Source organism: Silurus meridionalis, chromosome 13 (assembly GCF_014805685.1).
Source record: "Silurus meridionalis isolate SWU-2019-XX chromosome 13, ASM1480568v1, whole genome shotgun sequence".
NCBI lineage: Eukaryota > Metazoa > Chordata > Actinopteri > Siluriformes > Siluridae > Silurus > Silurus meridionalis.
In genome coordinates this window covers 9,720,810-9,735,216 of record NC_060896.1, presented here as the reverse complement: position 1 = coordinate 9,735,216, position 14,407 = coordinate 9,720,810, and the positions used below count along the sequence as shown (strand labels likewise).

Sequence of the window (14,407 nt, the reverse complement as noted above, 5' to 3'; positions counted from 1 at the left end):
CTAGCAAAGCAGGACTGCATTTACACAAAATCTATTTAATCGATCGATATAATGTCTGCAGAAATGCCTTTATTTATTGCTTTCTTTCTCTTAAAACATTTTATATCAATTATTATAGAGTTAACACTGAGTCAGATTTAAACTTATATTAAAATGGGAGAATTTTGTATTTTAACAACTAACATTTTCATATTAATGAGCTTTGTCACATCTTCCAGACACTACGATATTCACAATATTAGCAAATAATAAATTTTCTGACAGAAAACATTTGATCATTATAATTTATCATAATGTCAATATAATGATAATGTTTATTTATTCATCAGCCTGGGAGGGTGAAGGCTACATGTGTTCTTCCAAGAAATGCTCATGCTATTTATAGGAGAGGTGTAGCACATGCCCCCTTCTGCATTCATGAGCATATAGACACCCATGATTGTCTTGTGTTTGTATGATTTATGGGGAGGAAACATGCCACTCCTTTAACCCAGGGTTTTTCCTGTACTACAAAATCACGTGTGACCTTTGAGTCTTCAATTCAAACTCTTTTTTCTGTTGCACCACTCAGGATTCAAAAGGCTGTGATTTTGAACTTTGTCCAAAAAAAAAAAGTTTTTCTTATTCGAACAAGCCATTGGCTTGTTAATTAAACGAAAATACATCAATCTATAATTAAATAAATAAAAATCTTTATCAACTGTGAACTTTTACACCATATACATTATCTCACAAACGTAAGTACACCCCTCATATTTCAGCAACCATTTTATTAGATGTTCTCAAGGGACAATACTTTAGAGTAGTCAATGTGCAGCTTGTACAGCAGTACAGATTTACTGTCCTCTAAAAATAACTTAAAATACAGCCATTATTGTCTGAATATCTGCAATGAAACTGAGCGAAAATGACAAAACTGTGTCCAAAGTGTCAATAGTTTGTGTGAGCACCGTTGTTACCGAGCACTGCCTTAATCCTCCTGGGCATGAAATTTATCAGAGATGCACAGGTTGTTGCTGGGCTCCTCTTCCACTTTTCCATAATGACATCACAGAGTTGCGGGATGTTAGACACATGTCGCTTCTCCACCTTCCACTTAAGGATGCCTCACAGGTGCTCAATGGGGTCCAGGTCTAGAGATATATTCAGCCACTCGATCACCTTCAGCTTCAGCTTCTTTAGAAAGGCAGTTGTCATCTTGGCAGTGTTTTTTGGGGTTGTTATTATGTTGGAAAGCTGCTGTTCAGCACAGTTTCTGAAGAGAGAGCATTATGTTTTGCTTCAGAATGTAACAGTACTTTAGTATTCATGTTTCCCTCAATAAACTGCAGCTCCCCAGTACCAGCAGCACTCATGCAGCCCCAGACCATGATGCTACCACCACCATGCTTGACTGTAGGCACAAAACAATTTTTCTTGGTTCTGCTCACCAGAGTGTCATCACACATGCTGGACATTATCTGAGCCAAACAAGTTTGTCTTGGTCTCCTCAGACCACAGGACATGGTTTCAGTAATTCATGACCTTAGACAGGTTCAGGTTGTCTTCAGCAAAATGATTGCAGGCTTTCTTGTGAGTCATTTTCAGAAGAGACTTTGTTCTGGGACTAAGGCAGTGTCTGGTCTGAGCACTGACAAGCGAACCTTCTGCTTTTGCAACCTCTACAGCAATGCTGGCAGCACTCATGCTTCTGTTTTTTTAAGCAGCTTCTGCATCTCAGGCACAGCACGAGGACTCATTATTGAACAACCCGTTATAAGGCCTGATCTGAGTGGAGCCTGTTTTAGAAAACCTCTGTATGACCCTGGCCACTATACTGTAACTGAGTTTCAGGATGTTACTGATCTTATACCATAGGCCATCTTTGTGGAGAGCAACAATTCTAATTCTTATGAGGTGCCATGTTGAACATCCAGTGATCATTATCAGAGAATTGTACTCAAAGCACCAAATTTTAACTGCTCTAATACAAGTTACACAAATTTGTATGGTCCTGTCAAGCAGACAAAAAGATGAACATGATGAATAGTGACTTTGCATGGTTAAGCGGCATACAGCTGTTATCACTTAGGATTTACATACTTTTGTTTACAGCTATTTTGACAATAATGGCTGCATGTTGAGTTGTTTTCAGAGGACAGTCAATTTTCCTTGTATTGTCCCTTAAGAAGATACACCAAATCATTTGCTGAAATGTGAGAGGTGTACTAACTTTTGTGATATACTGTATAATGATAACTAGATAAGTACACTGTGGTTAGCTTGTGGATTCTTTGAGCAAAGTACACAATAGTTTGCAGATTAACACATCAAATTAGTTTTATTTGCATATAGTGTATATATATTTTCCCATGCAAACTCAGAACTGCAGCAGTGTGATAGGCTGATAGAAATATTTTTCTTCTGAGAGCTGTTAAGCTACGTAACGGCCTCTTTGGTCTACTTAAGTAGAATAGCAGTTCATCAACAGCAGATAATAATGAATGATGATATTGAATGGGTTTTTAGAAACTTAACGGATTCTGTAAAAATGTGGGTTTTTGTGTAATATTCAGCCACATGGCAGAGGCTAAATGCTGGGTGGATGTTTTGCTGGTGCTGCACTTCCAGATGGAAAGGGTCAGGTAGTGGAATGGGTGTGTTTGTATAGCCGAGCATAGTTGGCACTCTCTTAGGTCATCTCTCCTCTCCCTCTTCCTCTCCCTCTGCCTCTCTTTCTCTCTCTCTCTCTCTCTCTCTCTCTCTCTCTCTCTCTCTCTCTCTCTCTCTCTCTCTCTCTCTCCCTCACCCTGCTTACTCTTTCATCCTACACTGTGCCACTTTTTCCATGGGGTGGAGATTTCCTTAGAAGAAACCACACCTTGAGCCTGTGTGTGTGTGTGTGTGTGTGTGTGTGTGTGTGTTGGGGATGAGGCGGGCCTGGGTGAATGTCTGCTTGTGTATCTTGTAGGTTGTTAATAAGAGGTTAATATTAATATCTAATATGAACTTGAATACTACTGTATGTTTAGTGTGTTGAACAATTTTTTATTTTTATTTTTATTTTTTATTTTTTTTGCCACTTGAGACATAATGCCCAAATTGTGTTTTTCTAGATTTTATGCTTTTACCAGCCAAAGGCAGTTAATATTCTTATCTTACAACCTAATTTGTCTCCCTACTGATTTAATCTATAATAATAGTCCTACACATGAATCACTTTTAAGGTTTCCTGTGACTTTTGCTAGTTAGGTTTATTTAGTTAAATAACAAGTTATGTCTAGCTGACAAACATTTAATGGTACATAATGGTACATAATGTGACATAATCAATCAAAAAACCTAAAATAATTCTTTTTTTTTTTTTTTTTTTACTTCTCATTAACATTAGCATTTACACCTAAGTAGCATTAGCAAGCTATAGCTTGAGGTTCTGTATATTTAGTGGTGAGGTACATAAGAATGATGACATATTATCCCCATGGAAAAGAATTATGCTGCTCTGTGGTGTATTTAAGCATATGTGAATGTTAGTTAACTAGCACATGTAAGCGTATTTATTTTATGCAACTATATTTGGCTTGGTGTGTGTTGCGTGGTGGCGTTATACAGTTAAGGCGAACTAGCAAGATTTTAGCTAGATTTTCTGCTAGATGTTATTGAAACATATTTTCTATCTTCTATTCATGTTCATATGAAAATGTTGGCTAATTAACAAATGTAAATAAAAAGACATTGGCTAGTCAGAGGTATTTGTTAGCTTGATTAATTAATGTATTTTCAGGCTAGCTGATTTATCCTGTGAAGCATTAGACATGTCTGGTTTTCTGTAATGTATTTGATCATTTCTGAAATTCCTTTTGGTCGGTGTAAAACTGGAATAATTTATCATTAACTGGAAATAGCTGTGGTAGGTGAAACAGCGTGTTAAAAAGTAACATCTCCAAGGCTCTTTTGAGGCGGAAGAACTGTGGTCTGTCTCTGTGGCCCGTTTCTGTAATAGACAAGCAATGCCTTAGAATGTACTGTAGATAAAAATATCTCACAGTGAAAGATGTGCTGAAACACTTCCACTTTCTGACTGAAATTGTATTCACGTTCTTTACCTCAGACCGAAAAGGACATAGATCTACTATGTAATGCAATAGATGTACTGTAATGTTATTGATTAACAAAAACAAGGACATATACATTATGGACATTAGCCAGTGTAAACAGTATTTGTTTTTCTGTATCGTTTATTAATCTCCCTTTGGCAGCAAACAATTAATCAGTCAAGTAAATCCGCATTTAAGCCTCAGAGTAATGTCATCCTGAGAGTTCTTATACTACTACTTGGAGCACTTGGACTTATATATTTCATCTCACAATAGGTTTTGATGTTGGTGTTTTTGATGTTGGTGAATTTTTTACACTCTTGTGATTGTAAATACTCTTTAAAATATGAAATAACAAAAACTGACTAGAGAAGCACAGCGATGTAACCTCTGTACAATCACCCATGAAATCAGATGGTCAATTGGTCAAATACGTATTAGTTTCCAGTTACTGCTCAGTGAATTAAATTGGGCTCCGACTTCTGATTACCCACTTTTTCTTGTCAAAGTATACATTTGCTCTGTAAATTTCTTTTGTTTAGCCCTTTTTCTATAATCAAAACTGTTCACTGGAACAATTCCTAATTTTTTATGTGGGAAAGAAATAATACTTTATGATGAGTCCCTCCTCTAACAACTACTTTGCGGATAATAATAGACCTTTCTTTGTTTCATTTCCTTTTTTCAGGATGAAGATGTCTGATGTATGGAGCTGAGACCAACTCTGATTTAAGCAGTTCTGGAGAAGTCCCACAGGTCCCTGTTGACGGTTGAGGGACCATGGGAGATGGAGGTGTCCGTGCAGCGGGAGAGGGGGTCAATCAGTCACACATTCTCTTTGACCGCTTTGTTCAGGCCACCACATGTAAGGGGACGCTTAAAGCCTTTCAGGAGCTGTGTGACTTTCTCGAGCTCAAGCCCAGCGAATATCGAGTCTTCTACCACAAGCTCAAGTCCAAGCTCAACTACTGGAAGGCGAAAGCACTCTGGGCCAAACTAGACAAACGTGCCAGCCACAAGGAGTACAAGAAAGGCAGAGCTTGTACGAACTCTAAGGTGGGATATGAAATTTATAAAACTGAGATATTTTTTGCAGCAATAGGAATACAATTGGTTTTACCTTACACTTGCTAGTGGCAAAGGGACGGCCGGCCATTTTTGTTGCCATAGTTATAAACACTGTGTGTGTAAAATGAGCGTTTCTAAATCCCACTTCAATTCGCATAATTTGGCAGAACATGGCATTAAAACCTCTTAGACTTTTTTTTTATAGACATTGCATCCTTCATTTATCATGTATAAGTCATAAAGAACTACTGCAGTGATCTCATTTAGTTTCTACATACAGTTGAAACCTGATATTTACATACACTTCAGATTTTTATTTCTTTACTGTCATACATTAAATCAGAGTAAACCTTTTCTGTTTTAAATCAATAAATATTAACATATTTTTTGCATTTGTTAAATGTAAGAATCGAGCGAGGGATAGTTTTTATGTATTTTCACGATGATGATGATGCCATCTACTTTGTAAAGTGCACCAGTCCCTTCTGCAGCAAACATTATACTACCACCCCAATACTTGACAGTTGGGAAGGTGTTCAGAGGCTTCAAAGCTTCGCCCTTTTTCCTCCAAATATACCGTTTATCATTATGGCCGAAAAGTTCAATTTTTGTTTAGTCAGACCACAGGACATGTCTCCAGTCACCTAAGGATGAGCCATACTTGTGGAGGTCAACAATTCTTTTTCTGATGTCTTGGTGGATTTCTCTTGATTTTCCCATGATGGCAAAGAAAGAGGCTCTGTGTTTGAGGTGTGCCTTTATATGCATCCACAGGTGTGCCACCAATTAACTCAAATGGAATCAATTTGATCAATCAGGCTTCTTAAGCTCAGAATGGAATCATCTGGAGTTTTTTTGTTTATAAAATAAAAATACATATTTTTATGTATTTTTGTGATAATAAAAATACATAAAATTCTCCCTTGCTCGATTCTGACATTTAACAAATGCAAAATGCAAAAAATTTGTTAATATTTATTGATTTAAAACAGAACAAGTTTACTCTGATTTATTGTATGACAGTAAAGAAAAGTTTTTGTGTTTTTTTCTGAAGTGTATGTAAATTTCTGGTTTCAACTGTACCAACACTAGACAAATTCTGCTGATATGAACATAGGATTAATTTCTAGACCAGCTTGTTAACCATTGTGTGCCTTTGTTCAGTGTCTAATCATCGGAGCAGGACCATGTGGTCTGCGCACAGCTATAGAACTTGCCTTTATGGGAGCCAAGGTGGTCCTGTTGGAGAAGAGAGACGCCTTTTCCCGCAACAATGTTCTGCACTTGTGGCCTTTCACCATTCATGACCTGCGTGGTCTTGGCGCAAAAAAGTTCTATGGAAAATTCTGCGCTGGCTCAATAGACCATATCAGTGAGTAGATGGAAACGCATAAACACGCGCACAACAACTTATGGGAACGCGTCTTCAGTTGTGCTGATGTGCTTTGGTCTTGCTGTTCTCAGGTATTCGTCAGCTGCAATTGATGCTGCTGAAAATGGCTCTGCTCCTGGGCATCGAAATCCATGTCAATGTGGAGTTTAAAGGCCTCATTGAGCCACCAAAAGACCAAGAGAATGAGAGTAAGATGGCCTCTTCCAAGCCTTATGTAGATTACTTATGTTCTTTATCATTTAATATAATGTCACTTGATGTGATATGCTCTATTACAACATTATAAAGTTTTCAGCTTGTGCTGTAAAGGAACCACTTTGCACCACATTTTCCCAAAATGTCTAAGTGTGTAATGTCTTCAGGGATTGGCTGGAGAGCTGAAGTCCATCCCAAAACGCATCCTGTTAGTGAGCTGGAGTTTGATGTCATCATCGGGGCAGATGGGAGGAGAAACACATTAGCAGGTAGAGCAAAAATCTGTTTTTATATAAGCCTTCTTTCCCATTTTGGTCTTAATATGGTTTAGGTCCCTCTTAGCCATAGTATTATCACAGAGCTTTGCTGCTAATCTGCTGCGTAAAAAAAGGTTGTTACTGTAGTATTATGTTGCTAAATTACCAGAAAAAAAGCTTGTATCAGATTTAGAGTCTTTCTCACATATTACGCTGTTTTTGCCATTTGAGAATTATCACAATCTTGATTAAATTCCACAGTGGATCTTGGCTTTGGTTCTGAAGGAACCTTTTTTTAAATCTTGGAACAGAGGCAATCAGTGGAAGAAACTGGATTTTCTCTCTGATGTTCAGGCCTCTAGAAGATAAGCATTATAAAATTGACGAGATTAGTGTAGAATTGCTGCTTTAAGCTTCTTCATACTTTGTTGTTTGAATTTTTTCTCCTCAGGATTCAGAAGGAAAGAGTTCAGGGGCAAGTTGGCCATCGCCATCACGGCCAACTTTATAAACCGCAACACTACAGCTGAGGCCAAAGTGGAGGAGATCAGTGGGGTGGCCTTCATCTTCAACCAGAAGTTCTTTCAGGATCTAAGGGAAGCCACTGGTATGGACACGTTTGTAACGTTTGAAGTTTTGCATTGTCAGCACTTTGGGATTTGGCCTAATGATTAAAGGGAAGACAACACTGACTCAGCAGGATTTTCTCTTGTAACCCAATGTCTTTTTTTAACATGTGGCAGCCTCGGAAAACTTTTCATGAAGTGGAATTTTGGATCATTCTTTAATTTGCAGTATATAGTAATTATATAGGTTTTTTTTAGTTCTCCTAAACTTTACGTTTATCAACCACAAGTTAGTAAAAAGGGGAAATGCTTATTTAAATATTCCATTGCAGCTGAAGTACAGGAGCATCACAGACATTTTGACAGCTGTATTTGATTAAAAACTGAATTGATTAGGCTGAGGCATGCTGCCATTCATCAGTCCATTTTCTATTGATTAAAACATAACACTTTCTGTGAAAGCAGATAACACTTGTATAGTGAGGTTAAAGACATCTTTAGGCAGACTGTTAGTATTTATTGCAGTGTTTATTAAACTGACTCCTTACTGTACATGAGATTTTGTAGGAACAAAGCACTACTTGAATCTATAGTATAGTACTATATGTTATGAATGAATAATGACTCATAACTGCACTATGCAGAGACACACGGTAGGGATGGGTTCCCTTTTGAGTCTGGTTTCCCTCAAGGTTTCTTTCTTATGTCGCCTCAGAGTGTTTCCTTATCACTTACTCGCCTGTGGTTTGCTTAATAAGGATAATCATTGTCTGGATTTCTTTGAAAGCTGCTTTGTGACGATGTCAGCTGTAATCACCATTTAAATACATTTTGCTTAAATTAAAGATACATTTTTTTATTAACTTGAGACAGCAGGATATAAACAGATTTAAAAAATGTTTTTCACAGATTGCTGGAATTCTGCTGCAGTGATGTTTGATGGTTTTCCGGAAAAGAATAAAGCGTTAAGAGTTTTGTTGGTTTCAAGGATGAAATGTTCGAGAACTTCTTTTTAACCATGTTACCTGAAGACATAATTGGATATTATATAAATTAACGCTTTTTTTTTTTTTATATTTATTTTTACATATTTATAAGTTCATTAGCGACATTGAGCCATGAAAAAGTTCCTGTTAAAATATATTGTTTAGTTACAATTGAAAAATCTATTTGTCCTATACACAGTAAATTGTACTGATAAAATAGAATGATTTGCATGCATACAGATCCGACAAGAGAGGAAAACTGAAGGGTATATAGGGTTTATTTGTGCTGGAGTTATTTTTCAGTATGGTTAGCAGTTGCCTGCTTGTCTGCCTCTGTCCTGGCATGGACAGCTTTGTGCTGAGTTGGCAGAGGCTGAAAAGCCTTTGCTTTTGTTTCACTGGTCGTGTAATCGCTACTGTTGGTTTCTGTCTATCATACAACGTGTGTTTGAGAGACTGGTTTGGTTTTTCCAATGGGCTATTATTATATTGTTAGGGGTAAACCTGTGTTCTTTCTCCTTCTATCAATGCTTAACTGCTGATCACCTCTGCATGTCTCAGTTTTCTTAATTTTCTCACCCTTGGTTAATTTTCCTTTGCAGGGATTGATCTGGAAAACATTGTCTACTACAAGGATGACACACACTACTTTGTAATGACTGCGAAGAAGCAGAGTTTGCTAGAGAAAGGCGTCATCCTGCACGTGAGTGATTATGGGGATTTACTCAGAGCACTGTCTGTCTGCTTAACATTGTCTCCTTTTCTATACTCTGCATAGTCATTTCACTATAATAATCATTTGGTGTAGAATGAATGATTTGAATTGTAGTGTAATGAGCAGGTGTGTTTTGACTTAAAGTTAAAGACTAAAGTAACTTTTATTAACTTTAAAATGTTAAAAAGGGGTACAGAGCATTTTAAAAGCCCAGGAGCACACTGATGGTGGTTTATAAATCCAATGTCTAGGAAAAAAATAGTGTGTGTCTGTTTAGAGAGATGGAAATAGCATGTAGATGATGATACCGTTGTCAGCTGAGCAAAACCAGTTTTGGTAGCATGAATCAGAGAGAAATAGGTCACTCTGAGTCTTTCGTAGCTTATCCTAAAACCTCTTACTGTTCAATTATATGTCCATCTAAAGTTTAACACAGAATGGGCTCATTTATTTCAGCACCCACACTAACCACATAAATAGGATCTGATGTTTCATAGCTGACCAGCTTTGACTGTAACATTGTAGAAACCATTTTGTGCTGTGCTGTGAAACCATTTTATGTTGTGGCAAGTGCATTTTCTATTGTTTTCCTGTCTGTATTTCAGGATTATGTGGACACAGAGATGCTTCTATCCAGATCTAACGTGGACCAAGCTGCTTTGCTGTCCTACGCCAGAGAGGCTGCTGACTTCTCCACCAATCAGCAGCTGCCCAGTCTGGACTTCGCCATCAACCATTACGGGCAGCCTGACGTGGCTATGTTTGATTTTACATGCATGTACGCCTCGGAAAATGCCGCGCTGGTTCGCCAACGCAATGGCCACCAGCTGCTTGTAGCTCTAGTTGGAGACAGCCTTCTGGAGGTGAGAGAAAAGGACATGACATTGAATATTAGGAGGACTTTTTTTTTCTAGAACATCTATTTTATAGTCTGATACATGTTACTGCACTGTATCATAGTGATTGTCATTCTGTATCATATTGTTTTTTTGTGCAGCCATTCTGGCCGATGGGGACTGGCATTGCACGAGGCTTTTTGGCAGCCATGGACTCAGCATGGATGGTAAAAAGCTGGGCACAGGGGGCAACTCCATTAGAGGTGCTGGCAGAGAGGTAAGCTCTCACTTTACTGCATAAGAAGTGCGAGAATTTGAGCATCAGGAATGTGAATCTAGACTTTCCCATTGACAAGAATTCAGTGGCAAAGATTCTAATCATCCTCAAGAAAACAGCTTTTAACTTAAGCAGGCTGTCTTCAATCCCAATACATTTGGCACAGATTGAGATCAATCAACATGGAAATGAAGGTTTGTTAAACCTATGCCACTGGTCGTACAGTTTATAGCTTTGAGACATATAATACATCTGGCAAGACTGATGCTAGATCAGGATTTTTAGTGTTTCTTTCCTACTTGGAATCTCAAACACATATAGGCTGAAAATGTAATTTTAACCTCCGACTTCCCACATTTAAAGTCGAAAACAGTTTTTGATTTTATTTGTCATCATATGGGATTTCACTTGAGTATTTTTTTTTCTATTCCATTAATAACATTCAGTGCCATAGTCTTTTCCATTAATAGTAGTTACTTTTAGTATTGTCATTGTGATCGCTTTAGTCTCTCATATAGAAAAGAACCCAAAATCTGTTTCACGCCAGTTTTGCAATTCTTTTCTAAATGTCCCATATATAAAAGCACCCTTTGTTTTCTTTGATTTTTTTTGTTTTTGTTTTGTGTTAGTATCTGAAGTCAGTTTTCATGATTTTTAATTTATAATTTTCTTATATATAGTACCTGAAATATAATGTTGTGATTACGTAAGAAGGTCTTCAAATGTCTACATAATAAGTTTATAAACCTTGTAATTATTCCATATCAGCCCTTAATGCTTTACATTGTTTTCGTTAAATCTCCTCAGTCACTAATGGTTTTTGTTTAATGAGACTGACCCTGTGTAACAATTGTAATTGTGTTTTTTAGGGAAAGCATATATCGTCTGCTACCACAAACCACTCCGGAGAACGTGAGTAAGAACTTCAGTCAGTACACTCTGGATCCCACAACGCGCTACCCCAACATCAGTCTCCACCTGCTCCGACCCAATCAGGTGAGACGGTTCACACGTTGCTTTTGTATGTGCATGCATCACTGTTAAAATGAGAATGACGTCTCATTCTGTTCTCCATCTCGCAAAGGTACGACATCTCATAGACACCGGGGAGACCAGGGAAATCCGCATCGACATGGAGAATGTGGTCAATTCTTCCACACCCAAACTCACGAGGAACGGTGTGACATTTTTTATTAATATTGTAATGTACAGTATTTGTGAGTTAGCAGTCTTAGCTATGATTTTTTTTTTTTGCAACTTAAAAGAAATATATTATTTCTATTCTAGAACTTGTACTTGACAAGCAGTTCCAAGGTAACTGTGGGGAACCCCCACATGCATGACGCTTTCTTACAGGAGAGTTTCCTCTAAAAAGTCATGCTGTTGTGTTAGTAACACTGTCAGTACTGAAATGTCTAACACTGTCAGTAACAGGTGTTTTGCAGTGTTTGTTTAGGTTTTATCATGTCTCTATAAGCTAACACAAAATATTTCACAAAGTTCTAAAAATAGTATTTCTAACCATAATTTTAAACCTCCTACTTCAAGACTACCAGATATCTTGCTATGAGCAAATAAAAACATACTTTCTTTTTTCTTCCCCATGGATGCTCACCTTATTAAACGACTAACTGCGATCTGTTTGTTCATGAAAGCATTTCATAATACAGATGCACTTTTGTTGTAAAATTTTCTTCAGAATCTGTAGCACGTTCCAGCAAGCTGCTAAACTGGTGTCAGAGGCAGACGGATGGTTATAGAGGGGTCAGTGTGACGGATCTCACCATGTCATGGAAGAGTGGTCTTGCTTTATGTGCCCTTATCCATCGCTACAGGCCAGATCTCATGTGAGTGCTCATGTTCTCCTGTGCAGCCCTGAGATAGGATTTGTTTTGAAATGCGATATTTACAATATTGATACTTAGCCCACATGATAAAATACAGTAACATGATTCTAATGTTATTAGAATATGCACAGTTAAAATTGCTAGACTTTCACACAATTGTTTAGACAGATTTTTGAAGTGGTAGTGTTTCATGCTATGCTAAATTGGGGTCATTATCTGCACGGTCAAGGCGCGTTTCTGTCTTAATTATGATACTCTATACTACAAAAGTATAAACAAAAATGATTTACCTCATATTTATACTTGTTAATATGGCAAGATCCATCAAAAGAAGGTATTAAAAATTCTTACACACGTAATTATAGAGTAATTTAAGTGCCGTTTTTGGACTAAACCAGTTTGTAAAAAAGAATTTATTAGGGAATTGATATTGTCAACATTTCTGTCTTGATTCTACATTTAATGTACATTACTCTTAGCAATTAGCTAGCTTGCATGAGCAGTGAAATATACCCTGGTTGGCAAAAGAGCACGTTATGGAGAATAGTATGATATATATATACATTATACTGATACAGAAGAATGCTTTAAACATAAAAACAACCATTATAACAATTGTATTTGATCATCATGTAGAATTATCCTGAAATACAATCTTGAGGTGATAGTATTCAGTGACAAGGTTCTGTAGTATATAGTTAGTGTGCTAGAATCCATGCCAAAGCAGTTAGCAAACAATGCTAACTGTAATTACAGTGCAATTTTAGTCAGGAGCTTTTATATGTACAATTTAATTCCTAAATGCTGGTAACCTCAATCATTAGTCTCAACCATTAGCTTGCTTCCATGTCCTCTGTGTCCATTTTTAACTCGTTTCCTGTGTTTGCTTTTCTGTTTATAAAAGCACACGTTCTGTAATTTTAATGTGTTCATTATTCACATGCAGATCGTTTAAAAGCAAATCTGTTCTGATTTTTTATATATTTCATAATCAACAAAATAACAGTTGGGAAAAAATATCTGCTGCGTTTCTACTGACCCATGCTATTTTGGCCACTGGGAAAAACTAGAGTGGTTTCTAATAGCTTGCCATGAGCAGCTTACCCTTTTACTCTCAGTTAATTGAGCCATTACCTTTAAGACACATTTTCCTGATTGTTCATTAGATTAAATACTCAGCTTTGTGCTGTGTGTTATGAAGTGTTTTCCAGTCCGGTCTTGTCATATATATATATATATATATATATATATATATGCATTATAATCGATCTGCTTGATGTTTGTTACAGTGTCTGAATCACACAGATCTAATACTTACTACGTGTTTTTTGTGTTTTAAATCCGAAGTGATTTTGACTCGCTGGACGAGAAGGACATGGAAAAAAACAATCAGTTCTCTTTTGACGTAGCTGAAAAGGAGTTTGGGATTTCACCCATCATGACTGGAAAGGAGATGTCTGCCGTAGTGGAGCCTGATAAACTCTCGATGGTCATGTACCTTAGCCAGTTCTATGAGATGTTTAAGGACACGGTGCCCCCTGGTGGTAAGTAATGTTGTGCACACGTTCATTCATTATTATCTCTAGGTAATATATATATATATATATATATATATATATATATATATATATATATATATATATATATATATATATATATTACCTAGAGATAATAATGAATGAACGTGTGTCACCATGTGTGTGTGTGTGTGTGTGTGTGTGTATATGTATATGTATATATATATATATATATATATATATATATATATGTGTGTGTGTGTGTGTGTGTGTGTGTGTGTGTGTGTGTGTGTGTGTGTGTGTGTGTATATATATATATGGGCTTTTCATGCTTCAAATCTCGTACCCCCGGTTTATCGCAGAATTGCTTTTGCCACATAATTTGTTTCTCTGATTTTCACGGTCTCTCACGGATAGACCAAAAAACTTATAGGAAATTGTTCTTATGGAGTTTCATGTTGAAATAAGGAAATTTACTATTAAAAATACAATTATTAATTATAAAATGTTAATTCAGTACAGTACTGTATACATAAAATGGCATTTTTTGCAGTGCCGTCTGTTTATCACTTTTTAAAATTTTTTATTGTGGGTTGTTTTGGAACATAAACACCGCGATAAACAGGGGACTTTTTTACCTACATACATTTATAATATATACATATATAAATGCA

At 36.8% G+C, this 14,407-nt stretch overlaps 1 protein-coding gene across 1 annotated transcript in view; it reads left to right on the top strand.

Annotated features, from left to right (window-relative positions):
- mical3a (microtubule associated monooxygenase, calponin and LIM domain containing 3a) overlaps positions 1 to 14,407 on the top strand; it is a 72,087-nt gene that overhangs the window by 20,624 nt on the left and 37,056 nt on the right. The window contains 13 exon segments of the mRNA XM_046865330.1: positions 4,765 to 5,132; positions 6,309 to 6,516; positions 6,609 to 6,725; positions 6,900 to 7,001; positions 7,441 to 7,596; positions 9,144 to 9,244; positions 9,862 to 10,119; positions 10,254 to 10,369; positions 11,239 to 11,365; positions 11,454 to 11,547; positions 11,657 to 11,683; positions 12,069 to 12,216; positions 13,564 to 13,760. Of these exon segments, the coding sequence (XP_046721286.1) occupies positions 4,857 to 5,132; positions 6,309 to 6,516; positions 6,609 to 6,725; positions 6,900 to 7,001; positions 7,441 to 7,596; positions 9,144 to 9,244; positions 9,862 to 10,119; positions 10,254 to 10,369; positions 11,239 to 11,365; positions 11,454 to 11,547; positions 11,657 to 11,683; positions 12,069 to 12,216; positions 13,564 to 13,760 (1,927 nt within the window). The 5' untranslated portion in view covers positions 4,765 to 4,856.